Source organism: Sorex araneus, chromosome 2 (genome assembly GCF_027595985.1).
Source record: "Sorex araneus isolate mSorAra2 chromosome 2, mSorAra2.pri, whole genome shotgun sequence".
NCBI lineage: Eukaryota > Metazoa > Chordata > Mammalia > Eulipotyphla > Soricidae > Sorex > Sorex araneus.
Window position 1 is genome coordinate 135,963,648 of NC_073303.1, and position 12,405 is coordinate 135,976,052.

Consider the following 12,405-nt stretch of genomic DNA (forward strand, 5'->3'; position numbering starts at 1 on the left):
CTAACAGGTTTTGTGAGACAGAAGAGCCTTCTCTTGAATTGAGCTTGAGCAGGGTCTCTGAGCGAGAGACGGTAAGGCTGTGCTCTGAAAGCTTGTCCTTATTCCTCAATTTAATTTCAAATGATGATAATCGTTCCAAGGCTTTCACTTTCTTTTACTAAGGGCCACACCCAGGACAGCTGGAGTGCTGAAGAGAGGGGCCAAGCCACTGCTGGCCATGCTCGGCCTGGCGAGGGAAGCCTGATGGCTCACTGCCTGAGCCCCGCAGCCCAGTGCTGTGTGATCATGCTGTGTGCATGCAGCCCTAGGAGCAAGCTCAGGGCTGCAACTGTGCTAGGCTTCTCTGATATATCCGTTCAGTTAACTCCCCAATCTGCTCTGTAGATTCCTTTTATTTTTAATTTTTTATTAGTGAATCACAGTGAGATACAGTTACAGACTTACAAACTTTCGTGCTTGAGTTTCAGTCATACAATGATCAAGTACCCATCCTTCCGCCAGTGTCCATCCTCCACCACCAATGGTCCCAGTATCCCTCCCACCACCCCCATCCCGTCCCCTCCACCCCACCCCGCTTTTGTGGCAGGGCATTCCCATTTGCTCTCTCTTTCCTTTTGGGTGTTGTGGTTTGCAATAAAGGTATTAAGTGGCCATCATGTTCGGCCTATAGTCTACTTTCAGCCCTTATCTTCCATCCCAAGCGGGCCCTCCTAGCACCTGTTACTTGGTGGTCCCTTCTCTATCTGAGCTGCCTTTTCCCCCTGCATGCGAGGCCGGCTTCTAAAGCTGTGGAGTAATCCTCCTGTACTTATCTCTATTATTCTGGGTGTTAGTCTCCCATTCTGTTACTTTATATTCTACAAATGAGTGAAATCTTTCTATGTCTCTCCCTCTCTTTCTGATTCATTTCACTTAACATGACACTTTCCATGTTGATCCACCTATATACAAAGTTCATGACTTCATCTTTTCTAATAGCTGCATAGTATTCCATTGTGTAGATGTACCAAAGTTTCTTTAACCGGTCATCTGTTCTTGGGCACTCGGGTTTTTTCCAGATTCTGGCTATTGTAAACAGTGCTACAATTAAAATATAAGTGCTGATGTCATTTCTACTATACTTTTTTGCATCTCCAGGATATATTCCCAGCAGTGGTATTGCTAGGTCAAATGGGAGCTCATTTTCTAATTTTTTGAGAAGTGCCCAGTTTTTCAAAAAGGTTGAACCAGTCAGCATTCCCACCAGCAGTGAAGGAAGAGTCCCTTTCACCCCACATCCACTCCAACATGGATTACTTTGTTCTTTTGGATGTGGGCGAGTCTCTGTGGTGTGAGGTGGTATCTCGTTGTTTTGATCTGCATCTCCCTGATGATTAGTGATGAGGAGCATTTTCTCCTGTGTCTGTTGGCCATTCGATTTCTTCTTCGAGAAAGTTTCTGTTCATTTCATTGCCCCATTTCCTGATGGGATTGGATGTTTTCTTCTTGTGAAGTTCAACCAGTGCCTTTTAAATCCTTGATATTAACCCCTTATCAGATGAGTATTGGGTGAATATCCTTTCCCACTGTGTAGACTGTCCTTGTATTCTGGTCATTGAATCTTTTGAGGTGCAGAAGCTTCTTAGTTTAAGGTAGTCCCATTTGTTTATCTCTGTTTCTTCTTGCTTGGCCAATGGTGTGTCACCTTTAAAGATTCCTTTAGCTTCAATATTGTGGAGGGTTTTTCCAACCTTGTCTTCAATGTATTTGATGGATTCTGGTCTGATGTTGAGGTCTTTAATCCATTTTGATCTGACTTTTGTGCACAGTGTTAGGTAGAGGTCTGAGCCCATTTTTATTATTATTTTTTTTTTTTGCATGTAGCTGTTCAGTTTTGCCAGCACCATTTGTTAAAGAGGCTTTCCTTGTTCCACTTCATATTTCTTGCTCCCTTATCAAAGATTAGATGATCATAAATTTGAGGGTGTGTGTCAGGATATTCAACCCTGTTCCATTGATCTGCGGCTCTACCTTTGTTCCAGTACCATCCTGTTTTAATTATTACCACTTTGTAGTAGAGTTTGAGGTTAGGGAAAGTGATGCCTCCCATCTTCTCTTTCCCAAGAATTGCTTTAGCTATTTGTGGGGGCTTATTGTTCCATATAAATTTCAGGAGTGTTTGCTCCATTTCTTTGAAGAATGTCATGGGTATCCTTATAGGGATCGCACTGAATGTGTACAATGCTTTGGGGAGTATTGCTATTTTGACGATGTTAATTCTCCCAATCCATGAGCAGGGGATATCTTTCCATTTCCTTATGTCCTCTTTTATTTCCTGAAGTAGCGTTTTGTAGTTTTCCTTGTACAGGTCCTTTACCTCCTTAGTTAAGCTGATTCTGAGGTACCTGATTTTCTGAGGCATATTGTAAAGGGGACTGCTTTTTTTCATGTCACTTTCTTCTCTTACTATTTGCATACAGGAAAGTCATGGACTTTTGGGTATTGATTTTATAGCCTGCAACTTTGCTATACAAGTCTATTATTTCTAGGAGTTTCTTGGTAGAGGTTTTAGGGTTCTCTAAATATAGTATTATATCATCTGCAAATAGTGAGAGCTTGATTTTTTCCTTTCCCACCTGAATGCCCTTAAATATCTTTTTCTTGCCTAACTGCTATTGCAAGTACTTCCAGTACTAATTGGGGTTGTCTCTCTGACCTTCTGGTACTCCAATGATTCTAATGTTGTTCCTCTTGAAATCATCCCCTAGGTCTCTGATTCACCTAAGAGCTATTTTGAGGTCTTTTCCCATTGTTTGTTGTTGCCTGTAAGCTTCCTGCGGCTCATCTTCAAGCTCACTGATTCCGTCTTTGGCCGTAGCCATTCTACTATTGAGGGCACCCACTGAGTTTTTAATTTCATCTTGCTCTGTAGATTCTTAACTACAGGATTTTAACCTGAGGGCACCACCTTATTTTCTTTCTAATACTAAATACAAATTATTTGTGTAATACATTTTACAGTTTTTAATTAAAACAATGTGTTTTAAAAGAGAAAACTGTCATCTGTGCAGGAACAGAAGCTCATATCCTTTACCAAGCCTAAGATAACTACACACGACACACTGTACTACCACACTCCTGGTGATCGAGTGGTGCGGGGGTCCACACAGGCCCCTGCATGCAGAACATGCACTCAATCTAACGATAACTAGCTCTCTGTCCAAAGGCCACATACTAATACAGACGAAACGAAAGCCATTTTTTGGACAGTGACAAACTGTTGGTCCTGGATTACAAAACTGATGACCAAGAGACGCAGAGGGAGGAATAAAGAGCTAGACCAGCGGTGTCGTAGGGACAGCAGTAGATTCTAGGGCACTTTGGGGCAGCGGGAGGGAAGGCGCAGTCAGTAACTTTGTACACCAGTACCATAAAATTTAACATTACTATAACCATCTTACCTAAACTAAAATTTTATAAAGTTTTTAAAGTTATTGTTAACCACTGGCAAATGTAGCCCACCTTTGAGAAATAATAATCAAGCCCCCCCCTCCTCCGTTATTTTGTAAACAATGAATGATTCAAGGTCACAGAGCTAACCGGAGTGGAACAGGAACCAACAACCCTTTTCTTCCTTGCTTCAGAAAAATCAATCATCATGCATCTACATTACTGTTATTTCTATTATATCAAACTTAATTTTTTTTTTAAAAAAAAAGCAAGACTATCTTATTTATTGACCTTTCCATCAGCAATCTCAAAATTACTGATCTTTTTGGCAGACTGTCTAATTGGCACCAACCTGAACTCCTGCTAAAATAAAGCAATTTGGCAAGGGATCAGGGGCATGAAAGCCAGAAGCTGCGGCCAGCTGTCCAGGGCTGAAGGGAAGAGGGCAGTGCCTGCAGAGCAAAGAGGGCAGGAGGAGGAACTGGGAGTCTGGGAGAACCTCCCCCGCCCACAAGGACAGCTCAGCCACCAGGAAGCTATGACAGGTTCCTGTCTTCACAGAACTTCACAGAACTGTGGGCATGAGAGGGTGCAGGATGGGGTCTTCTCTGAATGCTCTCTAAAGTAGCAGAAGGTAAGAATTGCTTCCTGAACTAACAGAAGTGTTTTAAAATGAAATATAAACTATGTTGAATGCATTTTTATTAAAGGCATTCTAAGTTTAATGCTGGCTCTAAAAGGTAACTTACAGTGTGAAGCTGTCAAAAAAAGAAAAGAAAAAGCTTCAGAGAAAGCTGTACAATACGGGACATACTAAAACTTTTAAGTTTCAAAAAGTTGGCAAAAGGAGTAAGAGAGAAAGTATATTTTGATAGCTACAGTCTCTGGAACTCTCAATGGCACAACGAAACAGTCATATCTATAAAAATTGGTGGTCTCCTAGGCAGCCCACAACAAGGAGGGAGAAAGAACAGGTAAGCAGTAGGAACACTGACACCGGACAGAACCTGTCCTGAGAGCCTCTCCATCCACTCTCCTCCTCACTCCTTCTGGGCCTGCTCACCCGCCCCATCTCCCTCACAAATCACTTTTGCTCCCAAACTCAGTGTACTTGGCAATTAGACATGAGCTCCTTGGCCTCCCCAGTTCAACTCTAGGTGTTGACACGAGGACTTATATCACACATATGTCGGTGTTCCCAGAGTAATAAATAACATGGAAGTGTCAAATTAAGCAAAGATGTCAACTCAAAATCAGTGCTTTTAGAGGGAGGGGAGGTTAGGGGTGGTATGGAGAATACAGGGTCTGGCCTGCAATTTGAAGCTCGAATCAATGCGAGCCAACTGTGTAACACGTGAAATCAATAAGCATAGGCAAGTCATGTTGCATAAATAGCACAGTACCTGCAGGAGACTTTCTATGGCATGAAAGCCTCGAATTAAATTCAGAGCGCCACATAAAAGACTAAGGATAAATGCCACAATTCCTGATAGAGTTGCTGGTTCCAATCGCTGGTGAGCTGGGGAAAAAAAAGTTAGAAATGAACATCAACATCTCACATCAGAATCTATACTTATGTGAAATAAAACCAATTTTTATGAGGGGAAATAATGATTAATCATAAAAATTATTTAATAGTAATTTCAGTCATATTTTAAATGCACAATTCAGTATCATTCACTTGAATTCAGATTAAACTATCTTATTTTTTCTCAGTACTCTGAACAAGGGCATCTAACTTGCATTGGAATATACAGCCCTAAAGTGTGAGTCCAGAGAGACAGAACAGCAGGGAAGGTGCATGCCTTGCACATGGCTGATCTGGGTTCAATCCCACAACCCATATGGTCCCTCATGCACCATAAGGAGTGCAGAGCCAGGAGTAACCCCTGAGCATGGCTGAGTGTGGCCCCCAACCAAACAAGAGCGTTCATATCTCATAGCCAGTCATGTAGGAACCCTTACTGCTTGCAGATGTCTACCATTTTACAAGTAGTTGTAAACATCTGCAAAGGTGACTTTACTTGGAAATTTATTGCATAATTCCTATTTTTTTCTAAAATGCTTAGAAAGAAAATATTTTCAATAGCAAACATAGCTTGCTTATTAAGTAAGATTCTCCCTTATTTGATTTCTAAAGCTATAAATACCAAAGGATCTACGTGCTCAGAGATAAGCACCATTCTGTGATCCACCTTAGAACTGAGGCATACAGCTATGAAATTCCTCATCTCTGAAGTTCAGTTAAAGTGTTTAAATGATAAAACACTAGTTGAAAAAGTGACCAGTTTATCTTTACAAACACATTCCATTATCTAGAAGGCACTGAGTTATATAATAGCTTCCCCTTCATCATCTTACACTATTAGAATTGACAACAGATCCTAAATGAAAACACAAAACTAGATACACAGCCACCTTTTCCTCAAAAGGAAGAGAGAACAAGAGAACCACATTTACATCATTTTGTTTAAGGCACTGAAGTGCAAAAACCCTAACAATAAAGTTAATGAACTGGAACATTAATATAAGGAAGGGCTTAAATCTTTGCAACATATTCAGCTGTTACAGCAGAAAAGCTTCCCTAGCCAATTCATAAAAACACAAAAGCCTACATATCACAAAGTATTTATTTCTAAAGTTCAACAGAAAATACTAATGTGGAATAAAATTTTCATAAATTTCCTATGCCTATGGTCTCTCAATTTCCTTGAGATTTTACAATGGAGACAAAACTAAATGGATCTGTAAAGTTTTGATGGCAATTTTTACAGCAGCAGAGGGGGAAAATATCCTCACAACTTAAACATCCATCCAATAGGTATACCAATTAATCATGTTTTACATCACCCACCATTCCTCCCAGTAGAAGGGGATTTAATTTAATTAATGATATTAAATTATAATTTAATGATATTTGAATGACAGTTAAAAATAACTATAATGGTCATTTTTAAAAGCCCTTGCTTAATATGAACCTCATGCATAAAAATCACCTGACACCTGAAATAGATTTTATGTCACACTCAAAAGTATATAAAAAATTACCTTACCATAAAACAAGTAACATATTGTACTGTAGCTAAAATATTTTAGCATTTTATGGTCAAGTATGGCCATCCTTGAATAGAAAGTCATTACCATTTGAGTGTGTTGATCAGAATCTATTCAGAAAATAAATAATCTGTCAGTGACAGATCCAACACTTGTCTCTTGATGTAAAAGACCCTCTTCAATATGACCGCACAGCAACGCTACATGATTTTATGATGGTCAGAAATATTTCTGAAGGCACAAAAGCAATCATCAAGCTTCTTTAGGAAGAACAAGGCATGCATTATGCTGCAGGACAAGCTGGCACTGTGCCAGGTCACTGTGGGAAAGAAATTTTCAAGTGGAGATTCTCCCGACAGCCCCCCTTCCACTTCCTGTCCCACGGCTGCCAAAGAGACCCTCCATCTGCACACAGCATGAGGGCGACATTTCTGAAGGACCATGTCTCATTTCAACCAATGGAACAAGATAGTCAATCACATCTGAATGTATTATTTACATTTGCTATTAATTTCAGCGAAAACAGATCTCAGACTCATTGTAGTCCACAAACGTTTACACCTGATTTCAACTCGGCACCATGACAGGCACTACCAGAAACAGTGGAAAAAGCATACAGTAGAAGAGGTAATGGAGGAAGAAAACTTTTTGCCAAAGTAAAAGTGTCATCACCTGGTTTTATTTTTATTGGTTTTTACTCTTATTTTCTACTTCAATGCCATCTGAAAGGCTTTCAGGGTACAAGTGTCAGGGAGTGGGTCTGAGCCACACCCAGCAGTGGTCAGGAGCTATTCCTGGCTCATCTGTCTCAGGAGGAACCATTGGTGATGCTCAAGGGTCATATGTGGTGCCGGGAATTGAACCGGGGTTGGCTGTGTGAGAGGCAAACACATCAATCCCTGTATTATCATTCTGTCCCTATAAAGCCTTTTAAAAAACTAGTCTCAATAGCACGATGTGACATTTTCATTACAAAATTAAAATGTTCTTAGTCCATGTGGTTCACCCTGGTTTAATGCCCAGCACCACAGATGGTCCCCTGAGCACCACCAGAAGTGGCTCCTGAGCAAAGACCCAGAGCAGGTAGTCCTGAGTACTGCCAGGTGTGCTGAGAAATCCCAAAACAGCAAAAAGCAAAATCAAGTTTTCTCAAAATGCAGCAGCTGATAATGAGAATGTATAAAAGATACTGAAATGAAAGGAAATCCCTGGAAACGAAAGGACCTTGGTTACAGAGAATTGATACATTTACTCAACAAATATCTTTGACTCAATTCTGCATAAAAGTCTATGGTCCAAAAGGTCCAAAAAACAAATCATACAATCTCTCCTCAAGCCACTTTTAGTCTTTTAAAAGGAAATGAACAGACAGAAACATACAAAATCTTTAAAGTGTAGGAAAGAATAAGCATTCTTTAAAAGGAGTAAGAGAACTGTGAAGTGGAAAGGTAATTTGGGGGTCAAGAGGACTGGGGAGAAAGGTAAAAGATGCACAGACTTTGACCAGCACAAACGAAAGAACTATATTTCTTGGAAAGAAAAGGCTGTGGCCATTGGGCTGGGAAGAGAAGAAGCCAACGCTGCTTCTGCCGCCCTCTGACCCTCCTCCCGGACAGGGCCGGGCTTGCTGGCGGTGCTCTTGCCACCTGTGACCTTCTCTCCAACACAGGCCGGGCTCACTGGGCAAGACGCTTCCAGGCGCAGCATCTCTTTGCGTCCTTCCATGAATTCAACGCAACACGTACTATAATAATCTCCAGGCTTTTTCCAGAGAGAGAACTAAGGTTTAAAGAAACTAAGCAATTGGATAAAACCAAAAAATTCCCTTTACTTTATTTTACAGGGAACCAGACTCTAGAATTCACATCCTTAGTCATTCTGCTACTGGCCACAGCTAGTGTTTGGCTCAAAAGGGTATTTCTGAAGAGGAGGAGGAAGCAAGGTCAGAAAAAGAGGCAAATTAATAGACAGTTTGCAACTAGGCTAAATTTACAGGCAAATTAGACAATGGGAAAACAGTGAAAAGCAAGTGACTAGTATATTAACATTTCTTAAGCACTGCTTTAATCGTATTAATGAGTTCTAAAGAGATTAAAAGTAGGGACAGACATAATACTTTTGTGTATTTTTGTTTGTTTGCTTATTTTGGGGCCAAACCCAGCAATGATCAGGGGTTACTCTTGGCTCTGCACTCAGGAATTACTCTTGATGATGTTTGGGGGACCAAATGGGATACCAGGGATCGAACTCAGGCCACATTCAAGGCCACAGACAAATGCCCTACAGGTACCAATGCTCCAGGCTCAAGGGATAATATTTTCCCAGTGCCTTCTCACTAGGCATACACTTGTCCCATTGTACTTAAAGGGAGAAGAAATGAACTTCTATGTGTCTGAATTTTCTCACATGGGAACTGAGGTTAAGACAGCTAATAAGTGTCACCACCCAACTAGCACTAGGATCTCTCTACAGGACCCGCATCCTTTTAAAATTTCTTATTACGGTCCCCATGAAGAAGTCACTGCAAAAAATTGTCTGAAATGAGGGTCTGAATTGGGATTATAACAATAGAAATTTCTGAAGAAGAGGTGAGAAATGAAAGGAAGGAGGACAGGAGGACGGGAGAACGGAAGGAAGGAAGGAAGGAAGGAAGGAAGGAAGGAAGGAAGGAAGGAAGGAAGGAAGGAAGGAAGGAAGGAAGGAAGGAAGGAAGGAAGGAAGGAAGGAAGGAAGGAAGGAAGGAAGGAAGGAAGGAAGGAAGGAAGGGTGGGTAGTAAGGATTCTTTTTTTGTCTTTTCTGAGTCACACCTGGTAATACTCAGGGGTTACTCCTGGCTCTAAATTTGGGAATTACTCCTGGGGTGCTCCAAGGATATGGGTTACTCCTGGCTTTGCACTCAGGAATTACTCCTGGCGGTGCTCAGGGAACCATTTGGGATGCTGGGAATTGAACCCGGGTCAGCGTGTGCAAGGCAACCACCCTACCCGCTGTGCTATCGCTCTAGCTCACTAGATTTTGCAAAACTTTCTACCTGTTTTTTATTTATTGGCTCATATCTCTTTTTCTCAGCAGATCATTTGCTTACTATTTTTATAAAATGCACCACAATGTTTAACATAAAACGCTGGAGGGGGAAAAATAATGATCAGATTGTGATGGTGTGTGTGTAACATGGGGGGTGCCTCAGGGAGGGGGTAGCAAGGAAAGGGAGCTTCGATGAGCAGATGAGCGGGCAGGGAGGGCAAGTGGCGAAGGGGCCTGATTCATTAACCCACCATCTCCTGGGTGAGACAGTCTAACCCCTAAGGGCAGTCTCCTCTCCAGTTCCTGTCCGGAGCAACACTGGCATCCCCCTGGCCCCAGCAAGAGTGGCATGCTCCCTTCTCCCTTCTTCTTGGAGTATATAAACTCTCTTTTTTTGCGGGGGAGGGGGGGTGGTGGCACACCCAGCAGTGCTCAGGGTTACTCCTGGGTCTGCACTTAGAAATCATTCCTGGCAGTGCTCGGGATGCTGGGTATTGAACGCAGGTGAGCTGCATGCAAGGCAAGTGCCCTACTCAATGTACTAACACTCCAGCCCCTGAACTGTCTTTTCAATGGCAGTTACCTATTAATTTACTGCCTGACCACACCTGAGTAATTTTAACGCCAGAATTTAAGGTCATTTTCCTGAATTCTGAGTGTGGATTAATAGGCAGATAGTTCTAGCAAACTGATGGCAGACCTATGATTAACAGAAAAGGGAATGCCATCAGAAGTGTTGGAGTAACCCTACCCTGCACATCACCAGTGTTAATCCCAAAGGACCCAGAGTTCAGTGCCCCATCCTTGAAGCATAAGCAATGCACAGTCAAAGATGGGTATTATGTTTCAAGCATGGGCACAGCGTGACAACAAACTACCTAATTGTAGGCTCCGACTGCATGTCCTTTCCTGGACCTCCTTATAAAACAAGGAATTTCCTGGCATGAGACTGCCAACACTTTATCCAAATAACCATACTGTCACAGGCTATACTTCAACTCTGTCAAGAGATTACGCTATAGCAAGAGATGGCAAACCATGACCTCAGGCCTATTCCCGTCTCCCACCTATTTTTGTGAGTAACCACAACAATCTCACCTTGCTTTCATATTCTGTCTATGGCTTTTTTCATGCCACCACTTTTTTCATGTAACAGAGACTAGAAAAATAAAAGAATGGAAGTAAAAATATATATTAAAGTTTGTGTAAGATATAAAAAGTAGTATTTGGAGGGGAAAAATAGAGCACTAAATGCTTGTATTATTAAAGAAAATTCTCAAGTAACTAATTTCCTCTACCTTGATCAAAAGAAAAAAATAAACACTATGTAAGCAAGATATAGGAAGTAACAAATCAATGAAATAGAAAACAAAAAAGTCACGAAAACGTAAAAAAACAAAATTGTCAGTATAAGAAATGAGAATGGTAGCATCAATACAATTCTACACTTCTCACACAGATAAATAAATATTAATTTTATATTCAATAAATTAGGTGAAAAGACAGATTTCTTAAAATAAATTAAATTCACTTAAGAAACTGATAATCTAAATAATCCTGTACCCATCAAAGAAACTGATTTGCAAGTTTGAAATATTCCCCAAAACTAGAGGCTCAAAAGGCTTCCCTAAACATTAAAAAATTAAAATTCTATAAATAAGTTTCATGAAAATTAAAGAGGTGATATTTTCTATTTACTTCTATGAGGCCCTCTCTATCCTGATAGTAAAACCAGACATTACCAAGAAATCCACAAACCAATCCATCACGAAAAAGATATATCTGAAAATTTGCAAAACTAACTATTTTTTAAACTAACATACTGTATTTGATAAGACATATGTCATAACTGCAAAGTTTACCTAAGAGAAGGTGACTAAACATCTGAAAAACAATGCCATTTACAACATAAAGACCTTTTATTAAAGAATCACAGTTATTTCAATAAATAGAGCCAAAACATCTGACAGCATACAACTTCCCTTCTTGATACAACAAAAAAAACACCCTCCCTGTCCCCCCCTCTTCCTCCCCCAGGCCTAGGGAGATAGCTTAGGTGGTAGACGCATATTTAGCAGGCTGAGATGGCAGTCCCTGCCACAGGCCCCAGACCCCCTAAGTCTGACCTCTACTAAGAAAAGCATGCAGTCACTAAACTGCAAGGATAATGGAATCTTCTCAACCTGATTTCTAAGAAAAACAATCTATACAAATTCTATGTCAACATATTTAACTGTGAAGAACTGAAAGTGTTCCTTGTTGAGCTTTCCTTGTGGAACAACACTAGGTATCCATGCCTGCCACTTCAATCTTTCAGAATATTTTTGTTATGTGTATATTTCTGCTGTTTTTTTTTTATCCTTTAGAAATTAGTAAGCAGCCTTCTGGCTTCTACTGTTTCTGTAAAACTTTAGGGCGGTGGGCAGGGGTATTTTTATGTCATTTACTCTCTTTAGTTACCTGGCATATTTATGATTTTTTGCCAAACATTCTACTTTCAAAATCTTTTAGATATAACTGCAGAGTACTATGGAATGGTTCAATCCAATTTTTGATTATAGCTAATCCCTGAGTCTCCCTCTTCCTGACACACTATTGGCTTTTCTTTACAGAATCAATAAAGTTCAAAGGGAAAAAGAAGGCCAAACATTGTACTTATCACTGTCACCTTCCATTCACCTTTGTACCCCAGTAATGCTCATTCATCTCATTCAAGTTTCCAAAAACTTCAAGAAGATCATACTTTTTACTAAATAATGTACAACTTGGACTATAGTTGAGATACATTAGATCTATATATTCTCTAGAACACATAACCTTAAACATTTCTAAATGTACTTCTGGTCCAAATTACCAATCACTATTGGGGCTGGAGCGATAGCACAGCGGGTGGGGCG

General features: G+C 40.5%; 1 protein-coding gene across 1 annotated transcript in view; it reads right to left on the reverse strand.

The window, feature by feature from the left end:
• SEC22A (SEC22 homolog A, vesicle trafficking protein) overlaps window positions 1–12,405 on the reverse strand; it is a 65,935-nt gene that overhangs the window by 31,678 nt on the left and 21,852 nt on the right. The window contains exon 4 of the mRNA XM_004606670.2: window positions 4,833–4,948. Within this exon, the coding sequence (XP_004606727.1) occupies window positions 4,833–4,948 (116 nt within the window). The remainder of the gene's footprint in view (window positions 1–4,832; window positions 4,949–12,405) is intronic.